Raw genomic sequence first — 16,168 nt, 5'->3', positions numbered from 1 at the left:
GAGCCTTAGCCCTTCAAACTTCATCCATCAATCAGGGAGGAGATGCTCACAGCAGTTGGAGCTAAGAAAAAAAGTGAAGCTACAATTTGAGTCTTTAAAAACACCTTTCTTGAGAGCAAAAGCAAAGGCTTGATGAATTTGACTTCAGAATGTCATCAAGTCATTGTATAAGAAAGACAAAGAATCCTCTGGTCAGCTCAGACAGCCAGTTGAGAACAGGCTGCTGCCAGGCATGGTCTCCACAACCTTTAAATCAACTTTGCAGCTGCAAGGGAAGATGGGGCCAGCTTATCCAGTAAAGATTGGGATGAAAGCATCCTCCAGAGTCTGCATGATCAGTTGCATCAAAGGGAAGATCATTTCAAGATACTCCACAATTGACTATTGTCTGTAGTCCGTCTTCCACTTGGAGAAGAGGAAAAAGCTCTAGAAGATCCATCTTCCTTCAGCCAAGAAGAGATCTGGATCATAGTCCATAAGCTGAAGTCTGGGAAATCACAAGGGGTCTGTAATGTTACCCCCTGAATTGCTGAAGAAGGGTGAGAGTATTATTGTACCATGGCTACATAGGCTTTTGCAGACCATCTAGTGCACTGATATCATCCCTGATGACTGGAGGAAGGGGATTATTCTGCCTGTGTTTATGATAGAGGTATTACTGTCTTCATGGTCCCAGGGAAAGTATTTGCTTCCCTGTTAATATCTCAAATCAATTATTCACTTTGAGTATATGCCAGGATACTCAGTGCAGCTATAGACCTGGTTGTTCCACTGTCGACCAGATCTTTACCTTGAGATAGCTTTTTGAGAAGATGACTGAACTTAATAAACTGTGAACATCACTTTTTATAGACTTCCACCAGACTTTCAGCTCAGTGCATTGAGCAAGTTTGTGTGATCTGCTGAGGCATCTCAGCATCCCTGGGAAGATAGTGTCACTGATAAAAGAGCTCTATAATGGGATGGAAAGCTGCATTCCAGTCAATGGCACATGCAAAGAACAGTTTCCTTCTTCTACAGGAATTCAGCTAGGCTGTGTTCTGTCATTATCATTGTTTAATATCAACTTAGATTGGTTGATGGACAAGCTTCAGGAGACAGCTGTCGGTGGCATTGAGCTGAACATGATTCTGCTTCGAGATTTTGAATATGCCAGTGACATTGTCTTGTTGTCTTAGTTTGGTGAATCGCTTCAGCTGATGGACAATCTGGTCAGGCAAGGAGCAGAAGTCATTGGTCTGTTTATTAATCTGGATGAAACTAAGTCCCTGGCCATTTCCATCAAACTGCCTCTCGCTCCAGATTACAATGAGCTCAGATATTAACCTGTCCAAACGGCCCATCGAGCAGATGGTAGCTGTCAAATATTTCATCAGCATCATAGACTGTCCTGGAGGATGCTCAAAAGAAGTGGATGCTCGTAAAGTAACTGCTGCTGCCATTTTTCAGGCCCTTCAGTGGTCTCTGTGAGGCTATCATGACATCAGACTTGCTACAAAGCCTTAGATCTATAGAACTACAGTTCTAGCAACTCTGTTTTATGGAAGTGAAAGTTGATGCCAAGGAAGGCTGAAGAACTGGATTGACAGTTTTGATTCTTGCTCTGTCAATCAGCTGTTCCATACCAAGAGGCAGGACAAGATCAGAAATGAGGATATTCTAAGCCAAACTCAGCAACCTCCTCCATCAGCTTTGGTTCAGTTTCTCTTGGCTTTCTTGGTATGGATATAAAAAAATGGAAGATCAATTAATTCTGAAGTGTATGTACCAAGGAATGCCACTACATGGCTGGTGATCACATGAGCACCAAAAGCATTGATGGTGTGACACGATTGCCAGTAGTGGACATATAATTAGACTATCTTAAGCACCTTGCTAGATTGATCTGGGGGCACTCAGTTTGCAAGGAGGTCACATACCTTTGGGATTTGCGATAATGATGAAATCTCTGTTTATGATGCCTTACTCATTATGGGTCTAGGCCAAATGAACTAGGATATTGTGCATATTATTTGAGATTATTTGAACTTGACACAGTTAACATGTCCTTCCTGAGAGATGTCATAAATGATTACACTTTTGCACTGAATAGGTCAATTTGTTCATTGTTAATTGCAGTGTCAGTGCAAGTAACTAGAGAAATGTAATCCTGGTTTGTTCTGTACAGCGTCTTAATGAAGCTCATAAATGGAACTGGGCCTGAACTTTACTGCCAGCTCTGAATTCAGGATAAGAACAATCCCATATTTTAGAGGACCGGAATTTAGTGTTTATATTCTCCCCATTAAGTAGAACTGGATTGGAACTGCTCTTTGAACCAAGATTCTAGGTCTGGATCCTGGGTTTTGGTTCTGGCCCAAAGTTACGCGCATTAGACTGCAATATTAAATTTCCTATGCTGCCTATCAGAGAGCTCCTTGTTTGAACAGAATTGCAATCAAAACCCTTAATGAAACAAGCAGCTTTAATATATGTTAAAAAACCACTAGATCTTAACATGAATAAAACCAGCATCTGCCATTATGCTAACTAGAAGCAAACAAAAGTATCCTAAACTCATTTCTTGTGGTGCCACTATCACTAAATAGGGCACAGGACAGAACCCTGGCCCTTGGTTGTGTTTCTACTGACTAGGAGCAGAATTTCTTATTGTATATTCCCTTATAGATGATACTGGGAGAACTGCACCAGCCAGAGTATCACCCTCCCAGAGCACTTCTAAATGCTGAATAGTATTCAAGTGCCTCACAGTACTAAATAGAGTAATAGCTCTTTACAGTCATCTCATTTTATTCCGACCCTTGATCTTAAAGGGCTTTGGATTGAAAAGTAATCATGTTAAAGTGCCTGTCATTATGTTTAATCTCCACTGTAGTCAAATGTCTAAACAGCAGATTTGCCAAGAGACACTGCTGTCTAAGGCGCTGATCCTGCAAACGTGTAGGTAACATTAGTCTTATGAGTAATGCCATTGAATTCGCATGAGCAATGAACATGTATTGAGTTTTGACGCATAAGGGCCTGATCCTTTTCCACTGAAATCAGTGGAAAAACTCCCTTTGACTTTGGCGGTGCAGGATCCAGCCCTTTGTGAGAGCAAATGCATGCTTTTTTTCTTAATCACATTTTATTAAAAATAATTTTTTAAACTTCTTCAAACTATTTATTTGGAAGAGATTCCCCCCACATCAACTACATAGTATCCCTAATAATCCTCATGTCACATTCCAAGTATTTTGTATGTAGAACTTTATAAGTTCTGAATATGACAAGGACTGACATTTGAAGATAAAAATGAGAAGGGGACAGGATGGTCCTCTGATTAAAACACAAGGCAAGAAACAGACTGAGAAGCTGAGCTCTGGTTCTAGCTCTGCCAAAGAACTCCCAAATGACCTCTGGCATGCTGCTTGACAACTTTATGCCTTAGTTTCCCTCCCTGCAAAATGGAAATAAGAATACTTACTTACCTTAGAAGGGTATTGTGAGGATAAATGCATTAATGTTTGTTAAGTGCTTTGAGGTCTTTGGGTGGAAGAACTATGTAATAGCCAGGGTTCATTATGTTTTATTGTTATGCTGTGGCAACATTTAGGAATAAAAACATGCAATACATAGAATCATAGAATATCAGGGTTGGAAGGGACCTCAGGAGTTCATCTAGTCCAACCCCCTAGTTCATTACCGGCATAACTTTTGTGATATACAGTATGTTTTTTCCATAGAACTGTCTGCCACTATTCCAAAGATTAATTTCTCTCAGTGAAAAGAAATTTCTTTTTTTCTTGTCAACTGTTGAGAATAGGCCACTTCCACCTTAATTGAATTGGCCTCCTTAGCAGTGACACCCCACTTGGTAAGGCAACTCCCATCTTTTCATGTGCAGTAATATATATATACTGCTTACTGTATTTTTCACTCCATGCATCTGATGAAATGGGTTTTAGCCCACAATAGCTTATGCCCAAATAAATTTGTTAGTCTCTAAGGTGCCACAAGGACTCTTCATTGTTCTTGCTGATACAGACTAACACAGCTACCTCTCTGAAACCTTCTGGACCAGAGGTTCTCAACTTTTTTTATTTCTGAAGCCTCCCCAACATGCTATAAAAACTCCATGGTCCATCTGTGCCACAATAACTGATTTTCTGATATAAAGAACAGGGCTGGTGTTATGGGTAGCAAACAGGCAATTGCCTGGGGCCCATGCCACAGGGCCCCCCATGAAGCTACATTGCTCAGGCTTCAGTCCCGGGTGATGGGGCTCAAGGCTTGGGCTTCAGCCCCATGTGGTGGGACTTCGGCTTTCTGCCCTGGGCCCCAGTGAGTCAAATGCTGGCCCTGCTTGGAGGCCCTCCTGAAACCTGCTTGAGGCCCCCTAGGAGGCCCTGAACCCCTGTTCTAGACTCTTTAAGGCCTTTTTCCCCCGATAGGTTGCCCTGATTTTAAACTTTTCACTCTCTCAAAACATTCTTAGTGTTTATTTCCTCTGTATCTAACTTTCAAATGCTCTTTATACACATCTCAATCATATTTTGGTAATTTATTTTTCTTTTAATTAACAGGACTGATTTTCCATAGATTTCCATGCGGCTGAAAATCTTTGAGCTTTGTTGCACTCTTCTGTAGTTTTTTTCCAAGTTGGATTAAAATATGTTATAAAATATTATGAGCTAAGTGAATAATTGTTGTGTGTGTGTGGGGGGTGTTGTTTTTTGGGGGGGGTGGTTGGTGGTCAAACCAAAAAAAAAAAAAATCTCAAAAAAGTCAGTTTTTGCTTTGTTCCCCCCACACTCACACTTTTCAAGAACTATATAACTAGTTAATATCTAGAAAAGTAATTTCTAAACAAAAAGTTGGAAAGTGTTGCTTTTTTTATCAATTCACCAACAAATAAAAAATAAATTCATTTTGGGTCAATCCAGAATTGTATATTTTTTGCAAATAAACTATTTGTTTGAAAAAATTTGCCCAGGGCTATATAATATGTAACGAAAATAACAACAAAATATCATCAATTGAAATCTAAGAATATTTATCCCTGAAGCAGGGTAAGAATGTATAAGACTCTCATGCAAAACTATGCAGACAACTGATTTTTTTGTTGTTTTGTTTGATGGCTGAACTGAAAATTTGGGAAAAAAATTGTTTCGGGTTGACACAAATTTAAATTTTTTAGATAACGTTGTGAACTCAAAAAAATCAAGAGAGAAAATTGTGTGGGGTCAAATGAGACATTGTCTTCAATCTGAAACAAATGTTTTGTTTCCCTTCTGAGGTTTTAAACCTTTTTTTAGTATAACTGAAGTAAAATTTGAAATTAAAGGTCATTTAGATTAAAAAAAAAAATCAAAACATTTTGTTTTTAATAATGTCAATTTTGAAAAATTTTCAACCAGAACAGATCTCATGAATTTGTGTCAACTTTGCCAAAGTTTCATCTGACCTGAATCTACATTTTTTCATCCAAAAAAATTTGCCTAGCATTACTTGTGTGGACATTAAAATGCTTACAAAATGTAACCTTCTGCCACCATATTGTATTATTTATTTGTGTTGTGATAGCATCTAGAGGTCTCCATTTAGAATCCTCACCAAGTAGTATATTTAGAAAAGTGATCTATCACATTTATGTGTGTCTTCTGTAACACCAGTATATACTGTCAGTGCCAAAACCTGCATTGTACGTTTTGGAAGAAATCTAAAAACTTTCTTTTCCAATCTAGCGACAATGATGGCCTAACTGATAAGATGTGAGACTGAGAGTCAGGAGACCTCAGTTCTATTACTGACCTGATGTGTGACCTTGGGCAAGTCATTTCACTTCTGTGTGTCCCACCTTTTATCTGTTTTGTCTATTTATACTATAAGATCTCTGGGCAGGGACTGTCTCTTGGTGTGTGTTTGTACAACAGCAATTTGGTCTCAGGTCTCACAGTGTTTGTTGTTTTTCTTAAATCCCAGCTCTCAGTTATTCTATTATGTGACAATCTTTGTTTACATTTAAACTAAAACTATAAAATGTCTAGCCTCGTGTTTGCAGAGAAACACCTGAAAATGTGAACCAGAAAAGCTAAAAAAAACCCAAACCAAAGCAAAAAACAAAAGCCGAAGGCAAATAAAGAGCCCCACATTTATTTTTTTAAAAATCACGTCATTTTTATGCCCATCTCATGAGTTTTTAATTCTGAGATCTGTTGATGCTGAAATATTGAATAGCTGCTCAGTAAATGAGCACCATCTATGCTATGCATTCAATGAGATAGGGTTTTGTGGAAAAAATAGAATATGATCATGTAATTAACATGTTAATTAAACTGTATCACAATACATACAGACAAGACATACAGTAAAAGGAAATATTTACCTAGTATATTTAGCCTGTTACTGTGTAAAGTCAGAATTGCATCTCTAGATGGCAGTGTTAGTTTTACAAATTCTTTTTCTCTTCTGATTTTGCCTGTCTTGAATGAGAAATTCTTCCTTCATTAAACAAGGCAAATATACCTATGTGCTGTGCCTGGCAAACTGTCATGTCTGTCTATTCTTAAAATAAGCCTGTCATGCTGGCTGGAGTGGATTACCACTGTGAGTGCCTGCCTCAGGGCAGACTGTCAGGAAACAGGACAGATGCCCCAAACTGGTGGTGTGTTCTACAATTAGATTTCACCAAACCAGTAACAAATGTGAAGTCCTGTATCACTATACCAGTCTTACCATGGAGTTAGACAGTCCCCTTCAACTCTCCAGCCTATCTTGCCACTCAACAAACTGAACTTTGTGATAATGGTCACTTAAACCAAAAATCACACTACATCAGGTTTCTCCCAGTCCCAAGAGACCAGTCACTTGCCCCAGATCAATTTGTACTCCAGATCACACACCAAGACAGCGCTGGCAGCCATTTCTGTAGTAAACTAACCAAAGGTTTACTAGTTAAGAAAAAGAATAAGTTATTGAAAGGTGAAAGCATGTAAAATATATGTATAAGTGAATCACAGTTTGTAACTCCAAATGGTGGCTGTGATGTAATAAACTGCCAATTTCCTAAAAATCTTTCAGGGCTACCCAGAATAACTCTGGGGGATTTCTGTCTTCTCATTCAATTATTCTGCCCTGTTAGAATCCAAACAGTCCAGAAATAAAGCATCTCTCTTTGAATCCATATTTAGATCTTTTCAGAGAAGACAAGCTGACAGCCTCTCTATCCACTTGGGCTTTTCTTTTGATGATGATGATGGGCAAGGAATGCACTTTGCACCTCTGACCTCAGGTCATCACCTCGATGGACATTTGCTTTGGAATTAGCACCTTTTCTGAAAAAGTCCTTCATTAGCATTCTCCAAGGCTTCTGTGATGTCTGAGTTATTTAGTTACAGAGCTACAGACAGTGTAAATGTTTACTGTTACATTATAACAGGAACAGGTGAGTGAAAACAATGCATGTGTCAAGGTTTCTTTCCCCACTCTGAACTTTAGGGTACAGACGTGGGGACCTGCATGGACACTTCTAAGCCTAATTACTAGCTTAGCTCTGATATACTGCCACCACCCAGAATTCCAGTGTCTGGGGCACTCTCTGTTCCCCCAAAACTTCGTCCTCTCACTGGGTTGCCTTGAAGGACATCACCAATTCCCTGGTGAACACAGATCCAAACCCCTTGGATCTTAAAATAAGGAGAAATTTACCATCCCTCTCCTTCCCCCCCACCAATCCCTGGTGAGTCCAGATCCAATCCCCTTGGATCTTAACACAAGGAAAAAACAATCAGGGTCTTAAAAAGAAAGCTTTTAATTAAAGAAAGAGAAGGTAAAAATTATCTCTGTAAAATCAGGATGGAAAATGCTTTACAGGGTAATCAGATTCCTATAGACCAGAGGGACCCCCCTCTAGCCTTAGGTTCAAAGTTACAGCAAACAGAGGTAAAATCCTTCCAGCAAAAAGACACATTTACAAGTTGAGAAAACAAACATAAGACTAACATGCCTTGCCCGGCTAATTACTTACAAGTTTGAAACATGAGAGACTGATTCAGAAAGATTTGGAGATCCTGGATGGACGTCTGGTCCCTTTTAGTCCCAAGAGCGAACAACAACAACAACAAAAAGCACAAACAAAGACTTCCCTCCACCAAGATTTGAAAGTATCTTGTCCCCTTATTGGTCCTCTGGTCAGGTGTCAGCCAGGTTCACTGAGCTTCTTAACCCTTTACAGGTAAAAGAGACATTAACCCTTAACTATCTGTTTATGACAGCATGTAACATCCCATTCCTTTTGTGAAGTTTAAACACCCAAAACACTAATTGCTTTGATCTATACTAATATACAAGTGAATTGACCTGAAAACACTCTGACATTACCTGGTCTGCTACTGTCACAAAGCCCACATGATTGAAATCACAGCTAGTTCTATTACATGGCTGTTGTAACAGATTTCCCTAGACCCACTGACTGGTGGAATGGAGAGCAAAAGAAAAAGTGTTTGGGAGCATTGTGCTATATCTGCATTAAAGGATTGTTGAATTTAAAGACAATGTGGTTGTGTTTACATGAACATCCCACACTAACATACTATTTTGCTTTAGTAGATAGACCCCTAAGCATAGTTTAAATTTAGTTTATATTTTTTAAAAGGTTCTAGTCTAGGTTCGGGACTCCTGTAGTTGACATTGTGCTGCTCGGTGTTTGTAGGAATGACCTTGGGCCCACAGGCCTGGATGCCTTATTATTAAGGCATTTTGTTTTTGTTTGCAAGCTGGGCACACCCGGTTTTCTTATCACAGGAACTTGGCTTTCCTCCATCCTCCCCTGTACTTTCACACAGACGGCCCCGTTTGCATCTGGCGGTGTTTTGTAATTTCCCCCCTTGCAGTTTTCCACAAGACTGCCGTGTCTGCAGCTGGGGCTGTTTTTGCAGCTTGCTATGCTGTTGAGCTCATGATGGAAGATTTTTGTAAGAAATCTTGATTTGTGCTGTGCAATTGCGCATGTGTAATCTTAGATAATAAAAGAGGCAGGTGAACTCAGAAAAGCAGTTTTTTGCCTCCTCGGTTATCCTGCAAATTGGTGTCGAGTCTTTCCTTCTGGTGTTATAAATGGATTCCTTATGGCTTTACTTATTTTGCTTGCTAGTGTATCTAAAGCTAAACATTCATCACATGCTCCCAAAAGTGTAGGTTTGAGATGAGGAATTAGCAAATTTCAATATATGACTTCTTGGGGAAGAGGTAGTCTTCCACTTGTTTGACGATAGTATGCAATCTCTCCTCATTAGGGATCCAGTTCCGTAAAGCACTTAAGCATGTGAATTTGATTCATTTGACTAATTGATTTCACTCTTCAGAAACCACAGTGAACCAAAGTAGAGTAAGTGAGGGTTCATTAAGAGCCTGAGTTGACCAAACCATCTGACCTTCAAATATAGTTTTGCTTGTATCTGGTTTATATTTAAGGCACTGTTTTGTTACTGTTGTTTGAAATATTGCAGTTTGCCCATACTTAATATAAGCATTAATCTTTTCATTCTAGAAATTAGGCTGGCATTACTACAAGAATAATCTTACACTGAATTTTAGAATCTGTTGTGCAATCAAGAAGTGGCACACATGAGAGGAATAGTGTATATGGGAATATAGACCTTATATAAATGTTATTTATTTTTATTTTAAATTGGTTCTGTCTTGATAAAGCTTTTAAAGTAACTTTTCTCTATCAAGATGGATATTACCAAAGATAAGATGATTTATGGCCTAGTTGCTAAATTTAAAAAAATATCATAAATTGTTATGTTTGCAAGGGAAATGGTGACTTTGGGTCATAAAATGTTGAAATGTATCTTTAATCTTATGATGGCTGAATGTTGAGGGGCTGTTGGTTGCTAGAGTCTCTTCAATCAGTTTTTTTTTTTTTAATAAGACTTTAGTTCACACTTTCCATAAACTGGTGAAATAATGTCATCTCAAGACCTTTTCACCTGACTGAGGCCATGACAGCTACTTCAGAAATGTTCTCTGCTCTGTATTTTTTATATTTTGGGGGATGTGGATGTCTCTAAATATTTTTTTTAATTGCTGGCTTAAGCAGGACTTTCCCAAAATTGACATTAGCTAAGGATAACTTAACTCGATTCTGATTAGAGTAGTTTGCATGGCTCCAAGATAGGCCTTGCAAGTGATTTGTCCAATGCCTTGTAGGGAGCTGTGGAAGGCAGAGTAAACAAAATTTGCAAACTGTAAGAATCAACAGTGAGACCAAGAAACCTCACCTTTCAGGTCAACAAACCACCTGAGCAAAGACTGACACTTCTGAAACCCTAAAGCTAGCTACCTTACCGAGAGGCAGTCAAGACATCAACAAACAGGCTACACTCATCTTTGAGCGGTCTTTCTTCAGCCAAAGAAAGCCCACTAATAAGAAGTGCTGTTCCAGCAAGATCACCTTCTGGTTCATTGTCTGCAGTTCCAGCTAGAGCTGGGGATAATGTTTTTCCCATTAGATGAAAATTTTCAAGATTTCAAATATTTTCCCATTTCATATCAGGACAAAAAGCAAGATCTTTAAAATTTTTCACAAAAAGTTGGAGAGAGAATAAGTAGTTAAGAGCCTTGCCTGGTAGTTAAGAGCATTCATCTGGGATGTGGGAGACCAAGGTTCAAGTTCCTGTTCTGAATCAAGCAAAATAGAGACTTGAATCTATATCTTCCACTGCCCAGTTGATTGTTCTAACCTCCAGTCTATTACTTATTCCGAAGTGGGGTTCTTTCCCAACGAAAAAATCTCTGCATCAAAACATTCCTATCCAACTCTATTTCCAGCTTCTATGCCAGACCAATCCAGACGACTTCCTTCTTATCTTTAGTATCTTATTTTTCCTTTCTCTACTTCTGTCTTTTTGTTTTTATTCACTTGGAGACATACCAGCCTTCTTATTCTTTAACTTTAGGATGCAAAAGTGCAGTTGTACGTGTGCATGCATTTGATCAGCAGTGAAGTCCATACAAGGAAAGTGCCAGAAAAAAGGTCCTCCAGTTTAAACCGCCCTAACAATAATCTTATAAAATACTTAGTAAAATGGGTTCTGTATTTTGTGTTTGAGACCTGGGAAACTTAAAGCTCTCAGCTGTAAACTGCCAAACAAGAGTCACCAAACTTCCACTCATCAATGTTCTCTTAAAATCTGGATTGTAATCATCTGAGGGGGAGAGGAGGGAGAAAGGGTTAACTACCACACTAGAATTGAAATCTAATGAGGAAACTTTAAAATTGGCTTTGAGGTTGTAGTTAAACATGAGATAATTTGATTTCAATATCAAAATATTGAACCAGCTCCAGGTTACAGATTTGATTGACATGGATAAAACTCTATAGTTGAGGTTTGTAACCAACCAGATAGGTACTTTCTCAGATTGCTTTTTAGAATTTATATGGATTAATTATTAGTTATATTGATTTGATTACTTTACTAATTGGATGATTTAATTCCAGTGCAACACTTATGCTAACCTGTTGATTTGTTTTTGATTTGATAGTTGCAATGCTTTACTTTTCATTTAGTATTACCAACAGTAGGTTAGCTGAAGTGATTTTTTTCTTTATCTTTATTTAATATTTTTAATAATTTACAAAATTGATACTGAGACACATTTCATTCAATAAACAACGTGGGTCCAGAACCTTGGAGAACCTGGTTAGGTACCAACTGGTCAACCTAAAAGGCCACAGGATGGCATTATCATTAACAGTAGTAGTACTGTAGTGCCTCGGAGTCCTGCTAAAAAACCAGGAGCCCATTATGCTAGATGCATATATGTACGGTTCCTGCGTCAAGGAGTTTACAATCTGAGTATGCAAAAAGAAACAACAGATGGATCCAGACCGAGGAGTACAAGTAAACAATGAGATAATAGTGGTCAGCCTGATGGGTAGCAGTGTCTGCATACCGACAGCCTAACCTTTGTTTTCTTTACTTAAATTACAACTTCAGATAACCAAACTATTTTGGACCTTTAAAGGTTTGGTTTGAGTTTTAGCTGAAAGTTTGAGTCAGTTCTTATTCTAAGTATATTCGTGCATTCCTAAATGGAATGCATGGTCTACTGCAGGGGTTCTCAAACTGGGGGTTGGGGGTTGTGAGGTTATTACATGGGGGGTCACGAGCTATCAACCTCCACCTCAAACCCCACTTTGCCTCCAGTATTTATAATGGTGTTAAATATATTTAAAAGCATTTTTAATTTATAACAGGGGTCGCACTCAGAGGCCTGCTGTGTGAAAGGGGTCACCAGTAAAAAAAAGTTTGAGAGCTACTGGTCTACTGCTTCCTTTCTTTTATGTTCCATCTCTTCACTCTTGCATGCAAGTCATCTGGGCTTGGAGACTTAGCTGGTTTAGCTTCTTTATTTACTACTTTTGGTGTAAAACCTGTGTCAGAAGTTTGTTCTTTTCTTTGCTGCTGCTCCCTTGGAATATAGAACATGGTTTCATATTTTTCCTGCAGGCTCTGGTGAGCAAAAACTAAAGGAGAAATAGTCTTCCTTGCCTATCTGTTGACCTACGGTCAACTCCACCAAATCCTGGCTCCTTATAGATTTGCAAAATATTATTTGTCGTCTTGTCATTTTTCATCAAGATTTTCTTAATCATTCTCTTTTTTGTCATCTATGCTATACCTGCTTTTGGCATCAACAGCACGGTTGATTTATATATCCCATATGAACTTATATTTTCCTTGATCACACCCTGAATTTCCTTGTTGTTTTTCATTTCTAGGGTATTTATTTCTCAGTGGTATTCATCATGAAATATTTTATCTAATACACTCTACTTATAGCCCCCAAATTAGCTCTTCACCCCCAATGGCCAAATGTTACATAAGCCTTTAAAATATGTGTCAAAGATTCTAATCACTCTCTTAGGGAAATACCATATACAGTCAGTAATTCTTCATTATTAAAAATAAAAATGGTACTTAAAACATATGATTAAGCTTGAAAATGATGGACAACATAAAACAGTGCAGAAAAAAGATAGAAATAATATTAGGTTAATTTATTTAGGATATCTGAAGTTTTCTATATCCTCAGTTTTCAGGATTCAGCATCTTAATGCCCATAAATGATTGTTTATTGCTGTAAATTAACAGCACCTTTTCCAAGGGACTTGGATAAATTTGAGTTTAAAATGTACATTAACTTCTATGTTGTGATCAGATGCAATTGAGTTTTATAGCCAGAAAGGCTATGGCATAAGTGTGCTACTTGCTGAAGTTTCAGATATTCTTTGAGGAGAATGTGAGTGATGCTTAGGTTACCATGGCTGTTCACAGTTTTATTAAATCCATTTTATATGAATAAATAATGAATATCTGTATAAAATAACTACTCAAACAATTCTCTTTTAAACTCTCTTTTATAAAAAGAATTTATATATTGCAGGAATAAAATACCATTAAATTTGATGAATTATATTTAAGAGAGTGGAGTCTGTTATTTTCTCATTTTTTTGTGTCACATATTTGTCAAGATTTCAGTAATTTGCCTCAACACTTCCCATTTATCCTGTCATCTTTTCATTTGCTTGAATATCTGGATATACTTTATATAGCATTACACACATTTTCTTAAATTTTTACTTTTCCTTTAAATTAACCCCTCTGTCTTATCGTTTTGGGGGATGCAGTGAATGTATTTTCACACTTAACTCTGGGGGGCTGGGCTGAGGATGCTGTGAGGTGCTGGAAAGGGTGGCCTGGGACCCCCACTGGTGCTGGGGAGTGGTCAGCAGCACATGGCCCAGGCCCCCAGTTGGTGCTGGGGGGAGTGCGGGCAGCAGGCTCCCTACCTGGCTCCAATCAGCATGTCTCTTCAGCTCCTAGGGGGAGGGGCGGCCAGGGAGGCTCTGTGTGCTGCTTCTGCCACAAGCACCGCCTCTGTAGCTCCCATTGGATGGAAACCGCAGCCAATCGGAGATGTGAGCGTGGCGCCTGCGGGGACGGCAGTGCACAGAGCCCCCTAGCCCCTCTGCCTAGGAGCTGCAGAGACATGCTGGTCTGAGCCAGGTAGGGAGCTGGTTGCAAGGACATGCTGGTGGGAGCCAGGAAGCGCACCCCACTCCTAGGTAAGCCCTTGAGCCAGCACTGGCTGCTGCAGAAATTACAGAAAGACTCAGAATCTGTGACATCCGTGACTAAATCACAGTCTTATTTATGATACTTGATAATGATAAGGTAGATCTTACTAGTAATTGAAGCACTGAGTGGGATTTGGAAGATCTGGGTTCAATTCCTGTTTCTGACATAGACTTTCTGTGAAATCTTGAATCTCTTCATGCCTCAGTTCCCAATCTGTAAAAAGAGGATAATATTACTTCCACTTTTTGCCTCTCTTGTTTATTTAGACTACAAATCGTACAATGTGCATGTGCATAGTGCCTGGCCCAGTGAAGGCCTGAGCCTTGCTGATGACTATGTGCTACTGTAATTTAAATAAATAATATAAATTCACCTACTCTCATACCCTGTAAACCACCTGTCTTTTTCCTGGACACCTGCCTGGCACATTGTAGAAATGTTTTGGTTTTGATCCTTGTTCTTTCACTTACATTTTGGAAAGTTTTTCCACAGTCTAGTTAGGTGGTGGTGATGATGTTCAGAGATACAAAGTGATATATCTCTTTCAATATTTCAGCTGCTAAATGTGACTTTGAAACAGACAGCTGTGGCTGGTTTGAGACTGTTAGTGCAGATGGATTTGACTGGGTAAGAAGCTCCAGAAGTGCACTTCCATCTGCTTTTCAGAAACAAGCCCCGCGAGAGGATGATACCTATAACAAATCTGAAGGTAAGACATAAACAGGTCCTTGATGCAGATACACATACACTGAACTGCCTGCCATTAAATCAGGGGCAATCACCCATGCTGAAATCTTCTGCATTAAACTGGCTCTGTGTATGAAAAGTTCTTTTCTATTTTTTTTCCCAAACAGGTCATTTTATGTTAATTCTGAGAAGCAGCAGCAGCATTTCACAGGTTGCTCAAATACGAAGCCCCAAGTTCAACCAGGCTGGATCAGGTTGCACAGTGTCCTTCTGGTATGAATTAAGTTTTATTTTAAATTTGTGGAACATCTGACATTGCTTCTGTTGGACTGAAATTAAGGTTAGAATTTCCAGTAGTGTACATCTCCCTCGGCAATATTTATTGCCTGATTTTACTCTTTAGTCGCACAGGCTTTACTGTAACCACTAAGGAACAATAAGCAGAAGCATTTGGAAAACCAGACCTGAGACACAGGATGGTTTTAGTTTTTGATCTTTAAGACATAATCCTTTAAAATGTTTTTTTCCCAAGAGTACACAGAAATCCGATGATGATTCCAATAATACATTTCTACTAAGGATGGGTCAATCTCAAAATGTTAAGGAGGTTCAGTTTGGAATAGCTAACCACACAAAAGGCTAGTGGCTCATCAAGGCTTCTGGGAGATTCTAAATCAGGCTGCAAATCTCAGAAGGACAGGCTTTATCAAATTATTTAGTGAACAAAAAAAAAAAGTTAAATGCAGGATGGTGGGGAAAGTTAACCAAGATTTGTGTGTTAAAGTTCAGGGTGGTGCTTATTTTTAAATGAACCAGTTTGTCGTTCCTGAAATTTTGTTCAGTGAAAAAATTCAGACTTGGTTTTCTGAAGAAAGAGTCCATTGGAAATGACCTCATCTCTCTTATCATCAAAGAGTGTTACTGTCGTCAATGGGAGACAAGTCTGTTTAGTGGTTAGATTATGAGACTGGAGGTCAAAAGTTCTGGTCTTATTCCCAGTTGCTGTGTCACTGTTGGACCAGTCACATGATTTGTTTCTCTATATGTAAGAGGGATATAGTAATACTAAATTCATGGGGCTGGTCATAAGCATTAATGTTTGTACAGTGCTTTGAGATCATTAGATGAAGTGCAAAGTGCCATTAATAGTTACGGTGAAAGGAAGATGTTCAGAGAATCATAGAATATCAGGGTTGGAAGGGACCTCAGGAGGTCATCTAGTTCAACCCCCTGCTCAAAGCAGGACCAATTCCCAACTAAATCAACCCAGCCAGGGCTTTGTCAAGCTTGACCTTAAAAACCTGTAAGGAAGGAGATTCCACCACCTCCCTAGGTAACCCATTCCAGTGCTT

General features: G+C 38.9%; 1 protein-coding gene across 1 annotated transcript in view; it reads left to right on the top strand.

Moving 5' to 3' along the window:
* The window catches only part of MALRD1 (MAM and LDL receptor class A domain containing 1), a 435,870-nt gene that overhangs the window by 83,045 nt on the left and 336,657 nt on the right, over nt 1–16,168 (top strand). The window contains 2 exon segments of the mRNA XM_075061940.1: nt 14,686–14,838; nt 14,984–15,174. Of these exon segments, the coding sequence (XP_074918041.1) occupies nt 14,686–14,838; nt 14,984–15,174 (344 nt within the window).

The sequence above is a fragment of the Chelonoidis abingdonii genome, chromosome 2 (genome assembly GCF_003597395.2).
Source record: "Chelonoidis abingdonii isolate Lonesome George chromosome 2, CheloAbing_2.0, whole genome shotgun sequence".
NCBI classification, from domain to species: domain Eukaryota; kingdom Metazoa; phylum Chordata; order Testudines; family Testudinidae; genus Chelonoidis; species Chelonoidis abingdonii.
The sequence above is the reverse complement of the archived record's forward strand: the minus strand, read 5'-3'. Positions and strand labels throughout refer to the sequence as shown.